This window comes from Hylobates moloch, unplaced genomic scaffold (genome assembly GCF_009828535.3).
Source record: "Hylobates moloch isolate HMO894 unplaced genomic scaffold, HMol_V3 SCAFFOLD_18, whole genome shotgun sequence".
NCBI lineage: Eukaryota > Metazoa > Chordata > Mammalia > Primates > Hylobatidae > Hylobates > Hylobates moloch.
This window is the reverse complement of record NW_026652293.1, coordinates 28454716-28468598: the sequence shown is the minus strand read 5'-3', so window position 1 is coordinate 28468598 and position 13883 is coordinate 28454716. Positions and strand designations below refer to the sequence as shown.

General features: G+C 41.7%; 1 protein-coding gene across 2 annotated transcripts in view; it reads right to left on the bottom strand.

Annotated features, from left to right (window-relative positions):
- NIBAN1 (niban apoptosis regulator 1) overlaps window positions 1-13503 on the bottom strand; it is a 189671-nt gene extending 176168 nt beyond the window's left edge. For both annotated transcript variants that reach the window (XM_032136874.2, XM_032136875.2), the window contains exon 1: window positions 13353-13503. In XM_032136874.2, the coding sequence (XP_031992765.1) occupies window positions 13353-13407 (55 nt within the window). In that variant the 5' untranslated portion in view covers window positions 13408-13503. The remainder of the gene's footprint in view (window positions 1-13352) is intronic.
- Between the last annotated feature and the right edge of the window lie 380 nt (window positions 13504-13883).

Below are 13883 nucleotides of genomic sequence, written 5' to 3'. Positions count from 1 at the left end.
TTTTCTAAAATGTTGATCATCAGATTTTTAATTTCCAAGAGCTCTTTCTTATTCTATTATTGTTTCTTCATCACATCCTGAACTTGTTTTACAAATGCAATACTTCTCTTATTTTCTAAGCTATTCATTACAGTTTAACATTTTTCCTTCTCCTTTCATTCATGCATTAAGCAAATATTTATCAGTCAGGAACTGTGAACCAGACACTGATCTATTTGCTGAGGGTGCTATTCATTTCATAGCAACGAATCAAGACAAAGACCCTGCTTTCATACAGCTTACATTCTAGTGGTGGCAGACAGGCAACAACAACAACAGCAACAACAACAAAATTTTTTTTTTTTTTTGAGACGGAGTCTCGCTCTATCTTGCCCAGACTGGAGTGCAGTGGCGCAGTCTCGGCTCACTGCAGCCTCCGCCCCTGCGGGTTCAAGCTATTCTCCTGTCTCAGCCTCCCAAGTAGCTGGGACTACAGGCGCGTGTGCCACCACACCGGCTAATTTTTTATTTTTAGTAGAGACACGGTTTCACCATGTTGACCAGGCTGGTCTCGAACTCCTGACCTCAGGTGATCCACCTGCCTCGGACTCCCAAAAGTGCTGGGGTTACAGGCGTGAGCCACCACGCCCAGCCAGGCAACAAAATATTAGCAGGCATCCCCTCCCATCAAACCTCCCTCTTGCTCACTACACTCCCAATATAACACCCTTTCTTCAGTTCCTTCAAGTACTTCCCCCTTCTATATGCTATTCTTTTTTTTTTCTTTTTTTTTTTTTTTTTTTTTTTGAGACGGAGTCTTGCTCGGTCGCCCAGGCTGGAGTGCAGTGGCGCAATCTCGGCTCACTGCAAGCTCCACCTCCCGGGTTCACGCCATTTTCCTGCCTCAGCCTCCTGAGTAGCTGGGACTACAGGCACCCGCCGCCACGCCTGGCTAATTTTTTTGTATTTTTAGTAGAGACAGGGTTTCACCATATTAGCCAGGATGGTCTCGATCTCCTGACCTCATGATCCGCCTGCCTCGGCCTCCCAAAGTGCTAGGATTACAGGCATGAGCCACCACGCCCAGCCTATATGCTGTTCTCTCTAACCAAAATACACTCCCCAGGTTCTTCACACAGATATCCTTCTGAATACCACAGCCAAGTATATCTCATCTCCTTGCCCAATTGCCACCATCAGTTTTCTATCTCAGTGCTGTTTTTAATCCCTTCATGACACTTATCAAAATCTGTAATGTTGGTTACCTACTTAACAGCCATCATGCTTCCTTCTTGCTATACTGAACCTGATTCTGTTTGGGTATCCATGACCCTCCCTATAACCATGTGCTTCAGAGAAATGGCTCTAACCCCATTTCAGGGGTGAATCTTGATTGGTCTAACCAAATCATGATAATTCCATACTCTTGCCAGTGATGGCTTAGGAAGGAATGTGTGACCCAATTTTGATCAGTGGGATGTAAGGGAAAGTCTGCTAGTAAGGCATCTGGGAAAGGCTTCTTTGCTCTTATAAGGAGACTCAAAGAATAGATAGATCTCTTTTTAGCCTCTGGGACATTGCTGTGCCTAAGAATTTAATACTATTTGCTGTGGCAGCCACCTTTCAAGCATGAGAGCTGGGCCACAGACAGTAGGAAGAAATAAGCTGGCTTTTGGTGATATTACTGAGCCACTTAATTAATCCTATCTTCATACTTCTTTGTTATGTTCCCATGAGCTCTTCTTAAGGAATCTACTAGATAATGAGCTCTAAACACCAGAGGGACATCAACATAATGACTGATGCATTAAATAACACTTCACTGTGAAACAAAGAGTGAATGAGAAAAGAAAATAGAATATAATGATTATATGGTTTAACGTAGCAAAATAATAAAATAAAGTTGGGGAAGAATTGGATTAGCATATACAAAAATTTTGTCTCTGATTTTAAAAACAGTTTGTTCAACAGCTTTCCATAATCATAATTGATGATGGCAGTATTTGTATTATTATTCTGAGACTGTTGTGTGTATTTGGTACGATAAAGCAAATGAGAATTTGAATATATTTAATTCTAACATTGCCTAGTGCCTTTGAGAACCATGATTCTCAGTATAGAAAAGGATATGTATAAATATAATATTAAAAAGATACATTTTCCCTAGTTCTGTAAACTAAAAAAGTCCAGAAATAATGGCCAACCCAGTTGTAGCAGTGAACATAGCTAGACTCAAATTGTAATACTGAAATATTATTTCCCACTAAAAGAAATTAGAGATTCTTATAGATTTTGCTTACTCCCGGTATGGGACAGGAAAGAAACAGGATGAACCTAAAACATCTTGACATACCAGATGGCAAGGAAGCTATCAAATACTACTGGGGTAATTTCCAAAAGATTCAGGAGCCAACTTGAAGAGTTTTTCATTGGCCAATGATGGGAAATTGGAGCTTCAATAAAATAAGAATTATAATGGGATTTGTGAGTTCATAATGATTTTTATAGTCAATTGATCATCTTTAAGGGATGTCAAGAAACCAGTAAATTATATTGAACACCAGTAAATAAAAGGAAAAAATAATGTTTTTTTCCTGCTTTTGAACTATCATACTAGGTAACCAAATGATAGATATGGGAAGTATTGCTCTATAAAATTATCCCAGCTAATAAATGAAAACAAAATGACATATTAGAATATCACCATTTTTCAACCCCCAATAAATTTTTTTTCATTTTGTATGAATTTTATTAACACAAGTGGTAAAGTAAGAAAAAAAATACATAAGCAAATCAAAATTCCACATAATAGAAAATAAAAATTTTTTAAAGATATTTCACTGTGACCAAGTAGGGTATATCTTAGCAATGGAACAATATTTTAAATATTAAAATTCAAATGACCACGTTAAAACATTATTAGAAAAAATCAAGTTTTTAATAAAATTCAGTATATATTTATGATTTAAAAATTTAAGCAACTTAACAAAAAGGAGGGAGTATCCTTAAGCTAAACCATAAATCTATGGTTAACATCATACTTAATAGCAAAATGGGGAGCATTCCTTTTCAAGTAGGAACAGGATAAGGATGTTTGCTGTCATTCTTATTGCTGAATATTGTGCTGGAGGACCTAGTAAATTCAATAAAAAATGAGGTATAAAGATTTAAAAGAATTGAAAACTGTCAAATTTGCAGATAATATATGCACACAAAAAAATCAGAGTGAATGAACAAATTATTACAACTAATAAGAGGCCTTGAAATGTTTGTAGGATACAAAGATCAACATGCAAAAACAAAATAGCTTTCTGGTGCTCTTAAAGTAACCAGATGGAAAATACAATAGAAAAGAAGAACACAATCATAATAGGAAGAAAAAGTGAAAGGCACCAATAAATAAACTTATTAAACATTTTTGTAAGATTGTTATGTAGAAAACTATACAACTTTAAGGATGAAAGAAAAGCATGTATTATGGAAGAGATGTGCCATACTAAGGTTTGAAAGACTCAATATCTTAGAGATGTCACTTCTTCCTAAATTCATCTGTAGATTTCATGCAATTTCAATAAAATTACAAAATGGTTTTTCATGAAATTAACAGTTTAACAAATATGGAAGGATAGCCTACAGCTTCTGACAATGAGTAAGAAGAAAGAGGGTCTTGCCCTTTGGTTATTAAGATTTATCATAGAGCAATAATAACTAAATCGGTGTTATACTAGCACAGAGATTAGACAAATAAACCAAGGGACTGGGCTAAATAAGCTAAAAAAAAAAAAAAAAAAAAGAACGAAGATCCATATATTTCCAGTCAATGAGTTCAGTTCATTTCTACCATTGATGGTAATAGTTTGCAGGAATGAGAATCCTGTAAGTATTTAATGCCTGAGTGACTGCTGAGGAGTGGAAGGGACAACGAGTTTGCCTAGGATGCAGATGGGGAGTTTTTCACTGAGCTCCCTTCAGTCAGGACAACTTGTAGCAAAAGATAGGATTTTCCGAGTGCTCTAAAGAAAACCAGAAGGCTTAAAATCCAAGAACAGAAAAAGTTTCTGATACTCACCCATGTGAGAAAAAGCATGCACAGAGAAGAGGAAATTCAGATGAAAGGAGCAATGACTGTGACCATCTGGGAGGCAGCACAGCTCAGTTAACAGCAAGGACTTTGGAGGCAGAAAGTATTTAAGTTCAAACCTGCTTCTACCACACACTGACTGGATGACTTTGGCCAGGTTCTCTATTCTCTGTAAACCTTGATTGCTTCTTCTGTGAAATGGAGCTAATGATATCTCCATTTGGTGTTGTGAGGATTATGTGAGCTCACACATGCAATGCTCTTAGCTCAGTGGCTGTCCCATGGTAAGGGTTCAATGAAGGCTCCATGGCAGCTTTCTAGGGGAAGACAAGAGGGAAGGTTGGCGGAGAGGAAAGAGAGGTCTGTCCTGGCCAGTGTTGCTCAGGGCCCGAATCAGAGAATACTGAAATTCATGGCGGCATTTCCAAGAGGGTAGAGATGATTTTGAAGTACCTAACATACGTTGCCTTTATTATTTCACCGTTCAAAAACTTTAATTCTATTTCTCATTGAATTTCAAGTTCCTCTAAAGTGGAGACAGTTCAACCCCCAGTGAATTAATGGGTCTCAGCTATAAGTATCAATGGAACAGCTACTAACATCACAAAAAGAGAGGCAGCCAGCTATTATGTGCCTCCAGATGAAGAATACACACCACCACCTATAGTCTTCACAAAAGGATTGATTCTTTTCTGTAGCGGCATAGTATTCCAAGGTGTATATGTACCACATTTTCTTTATTGATGGGCATTTAGGTTGATTCCATATCTTTGCTATTGTGAATAGTGCTGCAATGAACACATGCATGCAGTCCTTTGCAGGAACATGGATGGAGCTGGAGGTCATTATTCTTAGCAAACTAATGCAGGAACAGAAAACCAAATGCCGTTTATTCTCACTGATGAGTGAGAGCTAAATGATAAGTACACATGGACACATAGAAGGGAACAATAGACACTGAGCCCTATCAGAGGGTGAAGGGTGGGGGGAGAGAGAGGATCAGGAAAATTAACTAATGGATACTAGGCTTAATACCTGGGTGATGAAATAATCTGTACAACAAGCCCCCATGGCGTTTCGTTTACCTATGTAACAAACCTGCACACACTGCACATCTTGCCCTGAACTTAAAATAAAAGTTAAAAAAAAAGATTGATTCTGAGACTGATCAAGTCTCACTATCTCTGTCAATTTGTAGAAAACACAGGAGAAATGTGTGGAACTGCACCATGAGTAAACTCCAGACTGTGAAAATCTCTACATATCAAACAGCTCAAGTCTTTCAACAGATAATCTGCAAGTAAAAGATGTAAGGGAAATGTATAGATTAAAAGAGACATCTTTTTAAGTGAGTAAGACTATAATGTTTACAAATACATAGTTGGGTGATGAAACCATAAGGAAATAGAGGGAGACATTATTATAAAAGCTAGGATTAGTGAGGTGGTAGTCTGTTACCAGGGTAGCCCCTACATAGGTGTTCATGCCTGTGTGTAGTCCTCTCTTGAATCTGAGCTGGCTCTGAGACCAGCTTTAACCAACAAAATGTGGCAGAGTAATGTGGCGCCATTCCAGGCCTAAGCCACAAGAAGTCCTAGAAGCTTCCACATGCTTTTACACTCTAGCAATGTAAGATCCTGACCGACCATTTAAACAGTTCAGTATCCTATTGGAGAGGTCATGTAGAAAGGCCACCTGGAGAGAAAGAAAGCCTTGTCAGCTAAGTCCAGCCACCAGCTGATCCACCAGATGCACGGAGCATCCACAGGAATGACCACCAGCAAAAATAAAAAGTAGAACCACCCAGCCTGGACCCAGTTCAGCAGAATTGGGAGCAAATAAATACCTGTTTTAAGAGCCAGGATCTTTGAGGTAGTTATAAATAGATAACTGAAAATAGTGGTCATTTTTGGAGAAACGAAGTCTAGAACTGGGACGGGGCACACGGAAGGCTCCTTTGATGGCTAGTGAAGCTCTTTCTATGTCTTGACCTGCGTAGTGGCTACCAAGTATTTGCCTTATAATGATTCTCTAAGCTATGCATTTGTTTTGTGTGGCTGTCTGGGCCTATGTTTTCTTTTAAAATAAAAAAAAATAGTTTTTAAAAAGGAAAAAGAAAAAAAAATCCACATGGTTTGGCATGGAGACATTTACCCTTCTTCCAAAATTCCTTGAGACTATGGACCTTTTAAAAGTCACTTCGGGGCTCCTAGTAAAAACTATTAATTTATTTTAATCCTATAGACTCATTCCATACAACATTAAGCATAGAAATACAAACTTCCTTAAGTCCTAGAACCTGCAATTTGCAAAAGTGAATTAATTGCTTTCATATCTCTAAAGCGTTTATTCTCTTCTCTAAGTGAGAAAAAACATACAGTACCAAAGGCAGGGGGCACTTTTTAAAAGCTGGCATGCATTTTCGCATTGGCAGCAACTTGCTAGTCTGCTTTTAAAATGAATTTTCCAGTTTCAAAGGAGAAAATCTGTATTGCATTTGGGGTTCTGTTAAATCTCTTTCTCTCTCTCTCTCTCTTTCCCTCCCTCTCTCTCTCTTTCCCTCCCTCTCTCTCTCTCTTTGTGTGTGTGTGTGTGTATGTATGTGTGTTAGTTTCAAACTGTTGGTAAAGTGCCTTAAACAGACTATAGCAGATGAATTGTGCTTTTATTCTCCTGTCTTCCTTTCCATTATGCTTTTATCTTCACTTCTGACTTCATTTCCCATTTCACAGTGCAAATTGTTATATGTACCTTATTTCTTAGAGTGATGTTACCCAGCTATACTTACAAAAAAATTAAAATTTCTGATTAGGAGATTAAAATTCACTGCCATGATTCACACTGCATGTTTTGTAAAACATTCACGGTACATTTATTTTAATGAAATTAGAAACTACCTTTACAAATTGAGCTCCTGCTATTGCACTTTCTACCTGTGAACCCAGTTCAGACCTTCCCAGAGATTATAATAGAGTAAAACTACAATCAGCTCAGTAGTTTACAGTAAAAGATAATAAAAATTACTATTGTCACCCTAGTAGTTACTATTACTAGAGCACCTTTGATGATGGGGCCCTCTTACAGCCAACGTCCATAGTAAAAAGAAGTTTTTCATAAGGACCAGGGCTTGATTCATCATCTAACTCTATGGGGTTTATCAAGGCTTGTATTAGAAGCCACAAGAGGGAAAGTCACTCTTTGTTCCACAAGTACAGGAGGAAATGTTAATCTGTCTCAGTCTACTGTCTTTTCTGTATTTGTGGTTGATGCTAAGAAACTCACAACTCACAAAATCCTTTATGGCTTTGCGACACGAGATTTGGTTTCCTAAAGAGCTTCCCATTTCTAAAGTATTGGTTTCAATTCACAAAGACCAAAGGAAATAGAAAGTAATTATTGATACTAGCAATTCCTAATTTGCAGTAGTTTTCCTTATTTGAAACTCCTGCTAGCTTCCTTGGTAGTCTGGCATGCTTGAAGGCATTTTTTTCACGTAAAATATAAAGTGATCAATATGCATTTGTGCATTGTTCATAGTGGACCCTCTTTCTCCTGTTTCCTCCATCCCCACTACTATGGAATTTCTCACTTCTTACAAAAGCCTATTCATGTCTATAAATTAAGAGCTGAGACAAATACTATAATCTTTACACACTTTCTACTTTCTTTGGATTACTTTTTCTTAAAGGGGACCCAATAAGGCAGCATTTAGTATACTGGTTAGGATGCTTTGGACCACACATAAAAAGAAGATAATTGAGTTAGATAGAATAAGGTTTGTCTGTGGACAACAATAAAACCACAATAACACTGGCTTAAAGAGATGGAAGTTTCTTTCTTTCTTTTTAAGGTCCAGAGATAAATGGTCCAGGGCTGGTATGGAGGTTCTTCTCTATGAAACCACAGGAACTTAGCCTCCTTTTGTCCAGCTACTCTGCCCTACATGTGCTCCTTCTTGAAAGGACACCTCGTGGTCCATGATGGCTGCTCCAGCCATGGTTACAATCCAGCCAGCAGTGTGGAGACTAGGACGAAGATGGTCATACCCTTCCCCTTTAATGTTACTTTCTGGAACAGCACTTCTATCTACATCCCATTGGCCATAACTCAACTACATAACCCTATTTAGTTGCAAAGGAGTTTAGGAAATATCTTTATTTGGGAGTTCATGTGGACAGCTAAAATGTGGGGATTCTATCATTAAACATAACAAGGAGAACGCTATTGTGGATAACTAGCAATCTTCACTATTCCAATTCAAAGGCGATTGAGTGGCTCTCATAATATGAAGTATGCAGGGTTAGCATATAGTGGCTAGCAGCAAAGTTTGTCAGGGCTCTAGCTTCTTTTCTCTGAGATACCTCAGCTTTGCAGTGCTCCAAGTATTGGCTTTGTCTTTAGGCTAGCTCCCCTCCTGCTCATCAAGATAAAAACAGCAGTTGCAGGCATCACATTCAGATGCAACAAAGTCAAAAGAAGGATAAGTGCCCTTCACTTTGCCTCCTTTTTAAAAGGGAAGAAAACTCACCTAGAAGCAGCTGGCAAACTTCCCCTCAAGCATCACTGACCAGCTGGCAACATAATCCCATGCCTACTATAATCACTGGCAAGGAGACCACACCACCATGACAGGTACAGACCAATCAGCAGCCACCTTTCAGGGGCCTTAAATGGGGCTAGCGTCTCTGAAACAGAGGGCAATATCGGGAGTTTCTTTTTTTTTTTTTTTAGAGAGAGACAAGGTCTTGTCATGTTGCCCAGGCTGGTCTCGAACTTCTGGGCTCAGGCAATCCTACTGCTTCAGCCTCCCAAAGTGCTGGGATTACAGGTGTGAGCCACCAAACCTGGCCAGGAGTTTTAATGCCTGAACAAAACTGGAGTTCTTTTAGAAAAAGGAATGGGGGCTGGGCACAGAGACTCATGCCTGTAATCCCAGAACTTTAGGAGGCCAAGGCAGGTGGCTCACTTGAGCTCAGGAGTTTGAGATTAGCCTGGGAAACATGGCGAAACCCCGTCTCTACAAAAAAATACAAAAAACTACCTGGGCATGGTGGCACATGCCTGTACTCCCAGCTACTCAGGAGGGTGAGGTGGGAGGATCGCTTGAGCCCAGGGAGGTCGAGGCTGCAGTGAGCCATGATTGTCCCACTGCACTCTAGTCTGGGTGACAGAGTGAGACCCTGTCTCAAAAAAAAAAAAAAAAAAAAAATGGAAGAATGGGAAAAGGATGTTGGGTTGACATACAATGGTGTCTACCATAATGCATTTCCTAACTTTCTCATCATACTATATTGCCATTACTAGCCAACTTGGACTCTAAGATCGCACTACCAAAAATATTCAGGTTAAGTCAGACCAGTTCTTACGCCCATCTCCCACCAACAAATTATGACCGGAGAAGCAAATGCTTGGACTAGTACGACACATCTACACTAAGTAGACTGCAGATGTGTATAGCTCTCCCCATCTTCCACCTTGCCCATGGAGACTTCATTCTAGACACATCACTTTAAACTTTATATCTAGCCACCTAAGTTAACCCTTGTATAAATAAGAGGGAACTTCCCTGAGAAAAATATGTGCTATTTTAAAGCTGAAACTCATTGCTTATTTTATAAGCATCAGATCATTGAGAAGCATTTGGAGGAAGCCACTGGGCCCTTTATATATTATGTAACTGACTATGCAATAATAAATCCAGGAGGCGAAAACAGTTTTCCTAACTGGTATTTGCTGCTGTCAGGCCTGCAAGTGCCCACTAGGATCTGTGTATCCCATAGTTCTCAGCTGCAGCACTGATTGTCCAGTATTTTTCTGACCCTCCACAGGACTTCTTATGTGGGAGATCTTTCAGGTTTGTTTTCTTTTTGATTCGTTAAAAATTCAAGGGTAATTTTTAGAAGGAAATAAAATTATTGCTTAAACAGGAAAACACAGTGTGGGGGGGGGTTTTGGTTTTGTTTTGGGTTTTTTTTTTAAGCTATAGTTTAATTTCGGGCATACCAAAAGCTTTACAGAAAAAGAGGCCGGGCATGGTGACTCATGCCTATAATCCCAGCACTTTGGGAGGCCAAGGCGGGAAGACTGCTTGAGCCCAGAAGTTTGAGACCTGCCTGGGCAACCCCATCTCTACAAAAAATACATTAGCTGGGCGTGGTGGCACACACCTGCAGTTCCAGTTACTCAGGAGGCTGAGGTGGGAGGATCACCTGAGCCAGGGGAGGTCAAGGCTCACAGTGATTGTACCACTGCACTTCAGCCTGTGTACGAGTGAGACCCTATCTCAGAAAACTAAAAAAAGAAAAGAAAACATGGCATAAAGAGAGAAGAGCACCCAAACTGACCACTGATGCCTGGAATCTATTAGCTTTCTTCCTCATTAAAAAAAAGATCGGTTGGGCACGGTGGCTCATGTCTATAATCCCAGCACTTTGGGAGGCCGAGGCAGGCGATCACAAGGTCAGGAGATCGAAGCCATCCTGGCCCACATGGTGAAACCCCGTCTCTACTAAAAATACAAAAATTAGCTGGGCATGGTGGCGCGTGGCTGTAATCCCAGCTACTCGGGAGGCTGAGGCAGGAGAATCGCTTGAACCAGGGAGTCAGAGGTTGCAGTGATCCGAGATCGCGCCACTGCACTCCAGCCTGGTGACAGAGTGAGACTGCGTCTCAAAAAAAAAAGATCATTTTAGGTCAGTGCTAAAAGCATCACTTAAGACTAACATATGACACGGCTCATGTGATCACAAGTTGGTCTCAGTATTATTTATTAATAGAAACATCTTATCAAGGGACACTACTGAAAGGCCTCTAGAAACAATTCTAAAAATTTATTCTGTTGTAAGAAACATGAGCATTGTCGTAATTTCCAAAACTAACATCTTTAGAAATGAAGTAACTCCTTAATGTAGCTGATATATCTTTACCTGAAGATTAACTAAATCCTAAGAAACAGTGTATTTTCAAAACATCCATATGACACAGATGTTTTGAGGCACACAAGGAATGGCAGCTGTTAAATGATTTGTCTTAAAGGCTGATTCAGCGTCAGTAGCATACAGCTGCTTATGATGCATACAAAATAAAGTTAACAAAAGTCACTCAAAATATATTGACTAGCTACTCTCCTTGTTAGCAAAGTTTATCAAGCTTAAAAGAAAGTTATTGTCTCAGCTTCAGGAGCTTTCAAATCTATATTTCACTGATGGCTACTTTATGAGAAACAGGTCATAAAAGTATATTTAAACTTTACTGTCATACTTCCGATCGTTTTGCTTACAATTGAATCAAAGCTTGAGAATATTTATAGGCTAAAAGATGGGCAAAGAGGTAAAGATAGGGCTATGATTTTACTCAGGAACCTGGGCTTCAAAACCATCAGGAAATCACAGCCCTGTGACCCTCATTTGCTCATGCATTAACAATGTACAACACCATGCATTTTTCCAAGGTTCTTTTCTCTTTTGGCAAGACTAGCATTCTCACATGAAGTGATGAGTCTTTTTCTCTGGAGGTATTCTAACTTTAACTCTTCTCTTCCCTCTCCCACTACACATACCGTGCAAGTGCCCTCCTGAATATAGAATGAAGAGAGAAAGCTGAACAAGACTGGGAGATGTAATGACTGTCACACCATATGCTATAGGTTTACTCATTCAAAGACTTGCATTACAAGTTCTTCACCTGCCCTAAGTCCCTCATACTTTTGTAATAATTTAATAGCTTTCAGAATAAAGAAAGTAATAACATATTCTTATTATCTGAGTACAATGCTTGCATCAATAGCAACAAACAGCATGGCCAGGAAGTCTTCTTTAAGCAAGTTAATCCTTCACACTGCTTGACTTCAAATGATTAGTGTACATGGCCACGTGTCCACGTTAGGTGCTCCTAAGCTTTCCAGTGAAATAAAGGCTTATATAAATGCCTTAAACACAACTTTGCTAACATACAAATGCAAGCCCTTTCTCACTATGTTCTGTTAGATTGCCCTTTCAGTCCCTATACACTGGTAACACAAGCATGTGGCCACATTTTTAAGACTAAGGCAGGCTTCATTTATTTCTTTTAAGCTTAGTTCAGCTCTTTTACTAATATAAATAAATCATCTATCTTTCCCCTTTTAACAAACAAAAGCAAAGAGATACTTGACCAAGTGTTATCCCCTGACAGTACGGGTTGTTGAGGATCTTTTACCTCCAAAAGCACCAGAGCAGGAATCTGTAAAATCAGCTCCGTTGCTCTTCAAGTACCCTGATTTGATATCCTTTTAAAATGGTCTTAAATGTTGTGGTGACTGAAAACAAATGTGGAATAAGAACACCAAATACATGATTTCCTTTTAGGAAAGTATTCAAGGGCCAAACAGACCTAGAGTTTAATACCTAGTCTGGAAGATATTTCTGAAGCCGAGGGTGGGGGATCGGGCGGCGGGGCGGGGGAAAGAGTAAATTGGTAAGATAACCAAATGTTAGGTAGCGGTTGAAGGCAAGGTTGGGGTGGGGGGTGAGAAGAGGGGAGGTCACATACACCCAGGAAATAAAGGAGATAACGAGTCAGGACTTCCTGCAGTTTCAGTTCGGTTTGGGTTTTGTTTTGTTTTTTTTCTGCCTCACGCTCTCTACTGAGTCCCCACACCTCTGAGGGTCTCCCTAAATGAGTTTCTCCCCTTCTATAACTTTCGCGGCAGTTACAAAGCACGCCAGTGTTCCTCTTTTGCTTCGCCCCTCTCCGGGGCGGGAAGGGAACGGCATGACATTGTCCTTTCTGCCGCTGATGAAATCATCCTGCAAGTGCTAGGATGAAATGCGAGCGAAGCTGCGGCCAAACGCCGCGCTTTCCAAAGCCAGGCCAACATTACTAAGAGGGAAATTCTGCTTTAGCGGCCGGGAATCCCCAGGGGTATCTCTAGAAACGCGGGATATCCCCGCTGCTCTCTTGGCGGCCAGTTCAGAAACCGCTCAGAACTCAGTCTGGGGCAGGTACCGGGGGGCGAAGTGCGCCGGGCGGGGGCGGCACTGACCCCGAGGCGGCGGGAGCGGCGGAGGCGCCGGCGTCCCCACCCGCATCCTGCACCTGCCTCGCTCCCAAGCCCTCCCGGTCCCCGGTCTACACCCGCGCCGGAGCGCGCCGGCTGGGGCAGGAAACCCGACTCGCGCGGGGGGCTGCGGTCGGGGATCCCCGCGCGCTACAGGGAGAGGGCCCGGGGCGCGCCCCTTGGGGCCCCGACCGCGGCGGCCAGCCTGGTGCACGGGTCAGGGGGCTCCCCAGGCCCCCGGGCGGGCGGGCGTACCTCGGATGTAAGCGCACTTGCCCTCGTCCAGCTGGCTGGAGGCTGAGCCGCCCATGACCGCGAGCTGCCTGTGCGGAGCGCGGAAACTGCCCGGCCCGCGCCCAGGGGACTGGCCGCTCTGGTCCGCGCCCACTGCTCGCTCCTGGAGGTTGATCCGACGGCGAGCCCGGCTCTGAAATTAAAAGCAAACTTCCTTCGAGAGGCGAGAGACAAGAGGCAAGAGGCGTCGCCTTCTGGGGCGCCTCCTCCAGGTCCGCGCCTTCTGAGGATCCGTGGGCCCGCCCGGGGGCTGTCTTCCCGCCCTCGCCTCGCTGGTGAGCTCCGACGGGCTGCCCAACCGAGGAGGATGGCCAGCTCCTCCTCCTCGCCCACGGTTGCTTCTTGTTTTCATCCGTTTGGGGCATCCAAAAAATACCTTGGAGGAAGTGGACCATTTCTCAAGTGACTAAATCTCTGTGAGCTGGAACTTTCCCAGCTCACATCCTTCGAGGTGGAGCTCAAGATCACGTTGCCTTGTAAGTGTTGCTGTCC